Source organism: Mytilus edulis, chromosome 6, assembly GCF_963676685.1.
Source record: "Mytilus edulis chromosome 6, xbMytEdul2.2, whole genome shotgun sequence".
Classification (NCBI taxonomy): domain Eukaryota; kingdom Metazoa; phylum Mollusca; class Bivalvia; order Mytilida; family Mytilidae; genus Mytilus; species Mytilus edulis.
The window spans coordinates 49,897,779-49,909,459 of NC_092349.1; the positions used below are offsets into that span (position 1 = coordinate 49,897,779).

The 11,681-nt window shown below is 32.8% G+C and overlaps 1 protein-coding gene across 1 annotated transcript; it reads left to right on the top strand.

Annotated features, from left to right (window-relative positions):
* Positions 1 to 2,433: 2,433 nt before the first annotated feature.
* On the top strand, positions 2,434 to 6,158 carry LOC139527841 (complement C1q-like protein 3). The gene is made up of 3 exons (XM_071323519.1): positions 2,434 to 2,557; positions 2,988 to 3,062; positions 5,732 to 6,158. Exons 1-3 carry the CDS (start codon positions 2,473 to 2,475, stop codon positions 6,130 to 6,132), a joined length of 561 nt encoding a protein of 186 aa, XP_071179620.1. The 5' UTR covers positions 2,434 to 2,472; the 3' UTR covers positions 6,133 to 6,158.
* The last annotated feature ends 5,523 nt before the right edge of the window (positions 6,159 to 11,681 follow it).

The window sequence follows — 11,681 nt, forward strand, 5'->3', positions numbered from 1 at the left end:
TTAAGTCACGCCAAACTCAAATAAAAAGCCATTATAAACTAGGTACAATCAAAACCATGATAATAAATTGTTCAAATAAGCCTTCGAAAATAATGGAATTAATTACTTTTGGAGTGTCAAGAACTCGTTGGAAGTACTTGATAAATTGCATGCTTATATTGGTGATTTTGAATCTGTTCAAAGTTTTGATTTTCCCACCCTGTATACCACATTGCCTCACATTCTCAGTAAGAAAAAATTTACACACCTATAATTAAATGGGCATTTAAAAAGTCAGAATGTGAATATATATGTTCAAACTCATTTAGGTCATTTTCTAGTAGCAATAAACAAAAAAACTATGTCAATTGGACATGCTTTGATACTATATATGCCCTTGAATTTTTACTAGATAACATTTTTGTTCGCTTTGGAGATTTCGTATATCGTCAGGTTATCGGAACTCCAATTGGGACTAACTGTGCACCACTTGTTGCGGACCTGTTTTTGTATTGCTATGAGTTACAATTTATGACAAAAATCAGCAAAGACCCATCGAAACAACATCTGATAAACAAATTTAATAATACTTTTAGATATTTGGATGATATTTTGGCTCTCAATAATGACGACTTCAGTATGTATACTAAAGAAATTTATCCTGTTGAACTTACTTTAAATAAAGCTAATACTAACAATGACCACTTCCCTTTCCTCGATCTGGATATCTATATCACTAACGGAAAGCTTAATACTAAAATTTATGATAAAAGAGATGATTTTTCATTTTCTATCGTTAATTATCCATTTTTAGATGGTGACGTTCCGTTGTCACCATGTTACGGTGTTTATATATCTCAACTTGTACGATTCGCTCGTGTATGTAACAATGTTTTAGATTTTAACGAGAGAAATTTATGTATTACTGGAAAATTATTACACCAGGGTTTTCGATATTACAAACTAGTCAAAACATTTACTAAATTTTTATCATCGATATAAGGACATCATTCGTAAATATAGCTCAACATGCAGATTTCTTATACGTTCAGGTATTTCACATCCAATTTTTTATGGAAATATTCTTCTTAAAGCACAAAAGTGTCAGTATTCACCTCAAAAACTAACGAAACATTTAAATAGACTTATTAAGAAGGGAAATAGTTACGATACTGTTGTCAGGTCATTAAAGATTGCATATTTTGGCGTTAATATTGATTCACTTAAAGGTTCTTTGCATCGGAACTAAACACATTTATTCAAAAACCAGTTGTTGGCATGACACGGGTTATGTTCTTCTCATATATGTTATGATGGTATGATACTAAACCCCTAACGGGAAGGATTGTACCTGATATTCATATGATGAAATCATAATCTTTCAATCAGTTTAATTGAAGTCTGGAGCTGGCATGTCAGTTAACTGCTAGTAGTCTATTGTTATTTATGTATTAATAATTACATTAGATGTATGTTTCATTATAATACGTTATTCTGATTGGCTATATATAACTGCACATCACGTGCTATTCCTGAAACAATTGCATTAGACAATAAAATGTATCATTCATGATGACACGAGGTCCCACAATAAAGTGCACAGGTGAAATAAATGAAAACTTGATAAGAATCGGGTTTTCATGATTCTAGCTAAAAAAAAAATAATTATAAGTATTGAATGCTTCTTTTTGTAACTTTATAGGGTTGTAAAAGCGTTGACCGTGCGCACATTTTTAGTATGAAGCGCTTCCGCTTCATACAAAATGTACTTCGGTCAACGCTTTTACACCCCAATAAATTTACAAAAAGCAGCATTCAATTCTTAATTGTCATTTTGTTTATTTTCTTTGGTTACATCTTCTGACATCAGACTCGGACTTGTCTTGAACTGATTTTTAAATGTGAGTATTGTTATGCGTTTACTTTTCTACATTGGCTAGAGGTATAGGGGAGGGTTGGGATCTCATAAACATGTTTAACCCCGCCGCATTTTTGCGCCTGTCCCAAGTCAGGAGCCTCTGGCCTTTGTTAGTCTTGTATTATTAAATTTTAGTTTCTTGTGTACAATTTGGAAATTAGTATGGCGTTCATTTTCACTGAACTAGTATATATTTGTTTAGGGGCCAGCTGAAGGACGCCTCCGAGTGCGGGAATTTCTCGCTACATTGAAGACCTGTTGGTGACCTTCTGCTGTTGTTTTTTCTATGGTCGGGTTGTTGTCTCTTTGACACATTCCCCATTTCCATTTTCAATTTAAGTTATGATTCAACAAGCTAAGCTTTTAGTACACTTCTGCATGCACACAGTTTTTGGTATCAGGAACCACACTACATACACTTTACATGCCGTGCAATTGAGGAACAAAAACCAATAAAAGTAGACACGCGAAGGTGTAATTAAAGTATCAGGTCCTCATCATAATGATTTTTATTAAAATGTATAAACAACTGTTGAAAACAATTTATCACTCCAAACGAAAAAAGTCTTACTGAAATGTCATGGTTACGCTTCATTTGTGTTTTGTTTGCTTTTGTTGGCGTTTCCGTAAGAGTTACCGCTACTTGTGATGCACGAAGAGGTAACGAAAATAATTCTTGAATTACCGTTAAAGCTAATTTCCTAATGCTAGTGGAGTAAAACTTTGATTGGCTTGCTTGTTTTGTTTATGTAAACGTTTACTCAAGCATTGTAATTAAGATTGACATATTTAAACATTACATTTAGGCATAGTTAAACCTGAATATATTTGAATTTGATTGGACGTTAACCAAAGTACACAATTGTACAATATACAAACATAGCAAGCAAGTTAACCAAAGTCTTGCTTTACATGCATTTGAAAATTAGCTCTTATTTAAAACAGTACACCGTCAAGATATTACAATATTTTCCTGTAAATTCATCCAAATAAAATTTTTAAAAATCGAAAAAATACACTATTGATATATAAAGAGGCAAATTTATCAGGCCCTAATTTATTATTGGTACTAAATTGTCTTATGTTTTAGGAAAAACAACATGCGTTACGGAGGATCTTCTGGAAATGCTCATGAGAATTAATAGCAATAGAGGTAGAGATTGGGGTGAGTTAAACTTTTTTGCTGCAATTTTGATGGATCTATCTAAAGCATTTGATTGTTTACCTCACGATTTACTTTTACTTAAATTGGAAGCATACGGTCTGTCTAAAAAGTTATTTAGAAAACAGAAAACAACGAATTAAAATTGGAAGTTCTTACAGCGAATGGGATCGTATGTTAAAAGGCGTACCACAAGGGTCAATCCTTGGTCCAGTTCTTTTCAATGTCTTCATAAATGACATATTTCATTTTGTACAAAAAAGCACCATTTATAATTATGCTGATGACAACACTGTATCATACAGTAATCATAATTTAGATAAAGTTGTTGAAAGTTTAGAAACTGATAGTTTAAATCTAATAAACTGGTTTTCTATAAATTTAATGAAGGCTAATCCTGACAAATTCCATGCTATAGCCATTGAGAAAAAACAAATAAACATAATTTGATATTTAATTTAAATGGAAATAAAATTTCTTGTGAAGAAAATGTTAAACTTCTTGGAATAACTATAGATTCGGACTTAAATTTTAACAATCATATTTCTGAAATATGTAAAAAGGCATCAAGACAATTAAATATTCTAAAACGTATGGATAAATATTTAAACAGGCTAGGTAGGTTAACAGCATACTACTCATTCATACTTTCGAACTTTAACTATTGTCCAGTAATTTGGCACTACTGTAGTGAAAAAAATTCTTTTAAAATGGAAAAAATTCAAGAAAGAGCTCTAAGATTCATTTATGAAGATTATGATATTCCTTACGAAAAATTGCTAGAAAAATCTAAATTACCATCTTTAAAAATAAGAAGAATAAAAACAATTGCAATAGAAACATTTAAAATAATTCACCAAAAAAGTCCGAGCTACCTTCATGATTTGATTGATATAAAAATTAACAAGTATGATTTAAGATCACAGGAAACAGCAGTACTCCCAAGAGTTCGAACTACTAAATATGGCTTAAGATCGTTTCGCTATAATGCTGCACAAATCTGGAATGAGCTACCGAACCATTGTCGAGTGGAAACATCTTTCGACCAATTCAAAAAATTGGTACAAACATGGGATCCAAGTAACAGCTCATGCCAGTGCATGCATATAGTGTGTATGTCTGTTTTATTTTACTTTTATTTTTTGTGTGACTACATGATTTGTGCAATCTTATTATTAACTTGTGCTATGTTTTAAGTGTACTATAATATGACGGCGTGCACAAAGCTGAGTCCACAAACGTAACGTCTTCAAAGTACTAAAATCATTCGCGACGTCGGCATTTCCCCCCAGAAAACAAGCGCGTAACAAAAACACTGGACACTTAGTTTATCACATAACTTTAAATATTTACGTTCAACATATTTCTTTTTTCTTTCGAACAAAAAAGTGCAGCTAATGCACATTCTGGAAATATAGATAAATATGTGCTCAGAGCAGAGAAATGGAAATGATTAGCGACTATGTCGTGGACCCCTTTCAGAAAATAGCGTTAAAACGTCATTTCTTTAGATTGTAACATAATAGCTGTACATTAAAAAAAATCAGGTGTTCAGTCTGGACTATCGAATCATTCATATTTTGCAGATAATTTTAAACCTCTGGTTATGCACATTTGGAATACCAAGTTATTTTGAAAATAAAAAGATTGCAATTACATATTTTTCTTACCGATTCTTCCATTTCGATTATTAGTCCTTCCAAATTACTTCTTCTTACACATAACAAAGATCATTCCAGACTTATCTACCATGATCTTTTTTGATTTTTTTTGCCTATGAATTTAGTGTGATGTCCGAGTCCGAATCCGAACAGTTCTATTATACGAAAATGCAGGAAAATATGTTGAATTTGTATAGGTTTTAGGTCAAAAACTCTTATTTATGCTTATTTAATGTTACAAGTTACACCGTATTTTTTGCCGTTTTCTATATGTCCGTTTCATGCTTTATAGATTAAATTTTAATTTACCTTACTAGTAATGTAGATTTTAAGGGCATGCATTCATCATTTTCTCATAAAAAAAATCTTATTCTTATTCTTATTCAGAAATATTTTAAACACGGTTGTATAAAACTTTTTAAAACGCGCATTTTACAGTTGCCGTCAACTTTGTGCACGCCGTATATATGCTTTTAACTTATATATGTCATTATGGTATCTTACTATGCATTATATGTTTAAAATTGTGTTGTTTTCATGACTTTTGTATGTGTGTATTGTATTTTGTTATAAGTCGATTTGAAAAGCTCACTAGAGCTTGTGTTATGTAGTTTATCGAATATCGACTCTAAATAAAACTTTGAATCTTGAATCATGAATCTTAAACTTATATTTAATATCACGTGATACTGTCTGGTACTATTCCTCTATGACAACACAATATTGAAACACTACAGCATATTATAAGCTTCAGACTTTTTTTAATCCCGCTAAATCTTATATCTACATATGTCCCACGTCAGGATCTTGTAGGATGTCGTTTGTTGGTGTGTTACATATTTGTATTTCGTTCATTATTTTGTACATAAATTAGGGCGTTAGTTTTCTCATTTTACATTTGTCCTTTCGGGACCTGTTATAGCTGGCTTTGCTCATTGTTGAAAGCCGAACAGTGACATATAGATTTTTACAACTAAATCTTATTGTTAAAAAGTGACGTTTTCATTGCAGATAAACAGATTAGACCTGCATTCTTCTCAACATTGTCAAAAAATGTTGTTTTATCCAACTCTAACAAAGTGTTGATATTTGAAGGAGTAAAGGTCAATAGAGGTGGAGGCTACGACCCATCTACAGGGATCTTCACTGCTAAAAGAGATGGATTGTATTATTTCAGTTGTGTGATTTATGGGGACAAAGGAAAAGACGTCGCTTATCAACTCAACAAGAACGACTCATTGTATGTAAAGGGATATTCAAACAACGGACCATACGAAGCAAGTAGTATTAGTGTATTGGTTGAATTAAAGAAAGGAGATCGTGTTTATATTAAGCATAGACACAGAGGCCAGACAGAGGCAGTTATGGGAACTGATCATTCATCATTTGCTGGCTATTTTTTGCAAGATTGAGATAATAAAAAAAAAATAGAATTTTAGTTGCGTCATTCCTGCGACTACTATAACACATTTAGTAGTCTCTGGTCATTCTAATGAACACCAGCCTGTGTTTATTTGAACCCTTTGAATGTCGAATGTTCAATTTAGAGTTTAAATTCAGTTTTCCGAAAGACATATCATGACATTCAAAAATATCCTAGTCCAGGAGTCGGTTTCACCAGGAACATATATATTAACGACATAACTGTTCCCAGGTTACAGGACTGAGTCTGCTGAGTTTAAAACATTAATTTCATGGGTTTATTTTTTAAAGCAAAATTATTAACGTGATGAATTTTCTTTCAAATCATAACAATTGTTATCATGAACATAGTTATATTACTGAACCTAGTATATTCAAGTTGGGAGATTAGTAATCATATTTCGTTGTGTTTCAAATAGGACTTGGGGCCTTTTATAGCTGACTATGCGGTATGGGGTTTGCTCATTGTTGAAGGCCGTACAGTGACCTAAAGTTTTTGATGTCTGTGTCATTTTGGTCTCTTGTGGACAGTTGTCTCATTGGCAATCATACCACATCTTCTTTTTTATATTGAAAGTTTTTTTTTTTATTATAAATATTCTGTTTTATAATTCTCTTAAAGTACACTTTGGACATACCTCAAAAATTCTGTTATTAATTCAAGGATTTATATACTATACAAGTCCTTGATCAATCTATTCAGAAGTACAGCTTATTAAAGGGTAGGTATTATGTATGGCTTTTATATCTGCAGGTTTTGGGCTTGCTGTCAGCTTTTCAGCAACTGAGAGCAATGTATAGCTCAACAGGAATAAGATGTGATATGAGTGCCAAGGAGATAAGACTCCATCCAAATCACAATGTGTAAAAAGTAAACCATAACAGGTCAAAGTACAACCTTCAGCACACAGCTTTGGTTTACACCAAACAGCAAGCTATATAGGGCTCCAAACGACTATTTCAATGTTGTTTTACCAAAACCAGCGATTTCCTGTCTACTGTACCTTCTTAAGTGACTCTGTTTTTTTCAATACTGTAAACCGGGATATTTTCGCGCAGTCTTTTTTTCGCGGTTTACCAACATAATCTAGATTCACGCTGTCCCATACCGTGTCGCATATAATTGTTTTCAGAAATGATTTAGAAATGAATGATTTTAAACCAAGTGATAAAACCAATCAAATTCTTGCTTGTTTGTTCACAGTTTTTGCTTTTATTCATGTTTGTCTGTAAAAACACAATCACATAAACAAAGAGGAATGATCCAATTAAAAGTGAATAAAATAATGACAAAATAACTGGTCATTAATTAATATTTTAATCTGATTGATCAGTGCAGCAGATACAATTGGTAATCATTTTAAAACTGATTGGCAGGTGTCATTTTTATAACTGTAATAACATTTGTTTATTTGGCAATATCCATAATGTCATCTTGGATTAATAAGGATAATCATAATATAAAGTTTTGATATAGACATACTTTCATGTATGGACTTCATATTCGTTTCAAATTTCTTTGAAATATTCGCGTTCGTTTTATTTTCGCGTTTCAACTGTTACCGAAAATAAAACTGCCGCGAAAATTTCCCTGTTTACAATATAAAATTTGAAACATGACGTTTTGATTGCACAAATGTCTTGTTCATGCCTGCTGCATGTTTCTGTGCCTACCAAAATTAAGAAAATTTGCCATTGTCTTAAAACTTGATATTCATGTTTATGATCTTTAATTATTTGGTAGCCTTTATCTTTTATCAAGATAGTGTCTTGCTACATACTAGAAAACAAGAATGTGTCCCATGTACACAAATGCCCCATCCGCACTATCATTTTCTATGTTCAGTGAACCGTGAAAATGGGGTAAAATCTCTAATTTGGTAATAAAATTAGAAAGATCATGTCATACGGAACATGTGTACTATGTTTCAAGTTGATTGGACTTCAACTTCATCAAAAACTACCTTGACCAAAACATTTAACCTGACCTCAACCAAAAACTTTAACCTGAAGCGGGACAGATGGACGAATGGACGGACAGACCAGAAAACTAATGCCAATAAATGGGGCATAAAAACAGTTTTCTATCATTGAATACAGTCATATGCTGATTCCTGAATGCCTTTTGTTTCTTTTGCTTGTTATGAAAAAATCTGTATGTTTCCATGGGGTATGTCTTTTGCTCATTATTGAAGGCCATATGGTGACCTACAGTAAACTTCTGTTATTTGGTCTCTGGTGAAGTGTTGTCTCATTGACAATCATATCGCATCTTCTTATTTTAAACACTTTTTTTACATATTGTGGTATACTGTTGTCTAAGTTCAAAACAAGTACCAATAGGTGATAGCACATTTTTATTCACTAACAATATATATGGTGTATAAAATACTGATTCTAAACAAAAAATAATAAAAAAAATTCTCCACAATAAAATGAACCCTAGATAACATTCTAATAGCACAGGTCATGTGTTTTACAAGGGACATAAACCCTATATAGCATTTTTAAAACACAGTTCCTGTGTTTTGCAAGAGATATGAACCCTAGATAACATTCCTATAACCCGGGTCCTGTGTTTTACAAAGGAAATGAACCCTAGATAACATTCCTATAACACAGGTCCTGTGTTTTACAAGAGAACAGAACCCTAGATAATATTGCTATAACCAAGGTCATATGTTTTGCAAGGGATATGAACCATTGATAACATTCTAATAGCACAGGTCATGTGATTTACAAGGGGTATGAACCCTATATAGCATTTCTAAACACATGTCCTGTGTTTTACAAGAAATATGAACCCTAGATAACATTCCTATAACACAGGTCCCGTGTTTAACAAACGATATGAACCCTAGATAGCATTTCTAAACACAGGTCCTGCATGTGTTTTACAAGGGATATGAACCCTAGATAACATTCCTATAACACAGGTCCTGTATTTTACAAGGGATATGAACCCTAGATACATTGTAACATTCCTATTACACAGGTCATGTGTTTGACAAGCGATATGAATCCTAGACAACATTCCTATTATACAGATCGTGTGTTTCACAGACGATATGAACCCTAGATAACATTCGTTTAACACAGGTCATGTGTTTCACAGGAGATATGAAACCTAGATAACATTGATATAACAAAAGTTCTATGTTTTACAAGAGACATGAACCCTAGATAACATTCCTATAACACAGGTTCTATGTTTTACAAGAGATATAAACCTTAGATAACATTCCTATAACACGGTTCCTGTATTTCACAAGGGATATGAACCCTAGATACCATTCCTATAACACAGGTCATGTGTTTCACAAGAGATATGAACCCTAGATAACATTCCTATAACACAGGTTCTATGTTTTACAAGAGATATGAACCCTAGACAACATTCCTATAACACGGGTCCTGTGTTTTACAAGGGATATGAACCCTAGATAACATTCCTATAACATAGGTTCTATGTTTTACAAGAGATATGAACCCTAGATAACATTCCTATAACACAGGTCATGTGTTTGAAAAGGCATATAAACCCAAGATAACATTCCTATAACACAGGTTTTGTGTTTTACAAGAGATATGAACCCTAGATAACATTCCTATAACACAGGTCCTATGTTTGACAAGGGATATAAACCCAAGATAACAATCCTATAACACAGGTTCTGTGTTTAAAAAGGGATATGAACCCTAGATAACATTCCTATAACACAGGTCCCGTGTTTTACAAGCGATATGAACCCTAGATGCCATTCCTATACCACAGATAATGTGTTTGACAAGGGATATCAACCCTAGATAACGTTAATTTTACACAAGTTATGTGTTTAACAAGGGATATGAACCCTAGAAAACATCACTATAACAGAGTTCTTTTTTTCATAAGCCACATCAACCCTTGATAACATTCCTATAACACAGCTCCTGTGTTTTACAAGCGAAATGAACCCTAGATAACATTCTTATAACACAGGTCCTGTGTTTAACAAGGGATATAAACCCTAGAAAACGTTCCTATAACACATGTCATGTGTTTCACAAGAGATATGAACCATAGATAACATTCGCATAACATAGGTCCAGTGTTTTACAAGGGATATGAACCCTAGAAAACATTCCTATAACACAGGTTTTTTTGTTTCATAAGGGATATGAACCTTAGATAACATTCCTATAACACATGTCATGTGTTTTACAAGGGATATGAACCTTAGATAATATTCCTAGAACATAGGTTCTGTGTTTCACAAGCGATATGAACCCTAGATAAAGTTCTTATAACACAAGTCCTGTGTCTTACAAGGGATATGAATCCTAGGAAACATTCATATAACACAGGTTCTTTGTTTCATAAGGGATGTGAACCCTATATAACATTCCTATAACACTGGTTCTTTGTTTTAAAAAGGATATGAACCCTAGATAATTTTCCTATTACACAGGTTCTTTGTTTCATAAGAGATATGAACTCTAAAAAATATTCCTATGAAACATGTTCTTTGTTTCACAAGGCATATGAACCCTAGATAAAATTCCTACAACACAGGTAATGTTTTTTACAAGAAATATGAACCCTAAATAACATTAATAAAACACAGGTCCTTTGTTTTACAAGATATCTGAACCCTAGATAACATTCCTATAACACAGGTCCTTTGTTTTACAAGAGATAGAAACCCTAGATAACATTCCTATAACATAGGTCATGTGTTTTACAAGAAATATGAACCCTAAATAACATTCCTAAAACACAGGTCCTTTGTTTTACAAGAGATATGAACCCTAGATAACATTCCTATAGCACAGGTCCTTTGTTTTACAAGGAATATGAACCCTAGATATCATTCCTAAAACACAGGTAATGTGTTTTACAAGAGATATGAACCCTAGATAACATTCCTATAACACAGGTCCTTTGGTTTACAAGAGATATGAACCCTAGATAACATTCCTATAACATAGGTAATGTGTTTTACAAGAGATAAGAACCCTAGATAACATACCTGTCCTTTGTTTTACAAGAGATATGAACACTAGATTACATTCCTATAACATAGGTAGTGTGTTTTACAAAAAATATGAACCCTAGATAACATTCCTATAACACAGGTCCTTGGTTTTACAAGAGATATGATCCCTGGATAACATTCCTATAACATAGGTAATGTGTTTTACAAGAGATATGAACCATAGATAACATTAGTATAACTCAGGTCCTTTGGTTTACAAGAGATATGAACCCTCGACAACATTCCTATAACACATGTCCTGTGTTTTACAAGAGATATGAACCCTAGATAACACGTCTAAAACACAAGTCCTATGTTTTACAAGAGATATGAACCCTAGATAACATTCCTATAACACAGGTCCTTTGGTTTACAAGAGATATGAACCCTCGATAACATTCATATAACACATGTCCTGTGTTTAACAAGAGATATGAACCCTAGATAACATTCCTATAACATAGGTCCTTTGGTTTACAAGAGATATGAACCCTCGATAACATTCCTATAACACATGTCCT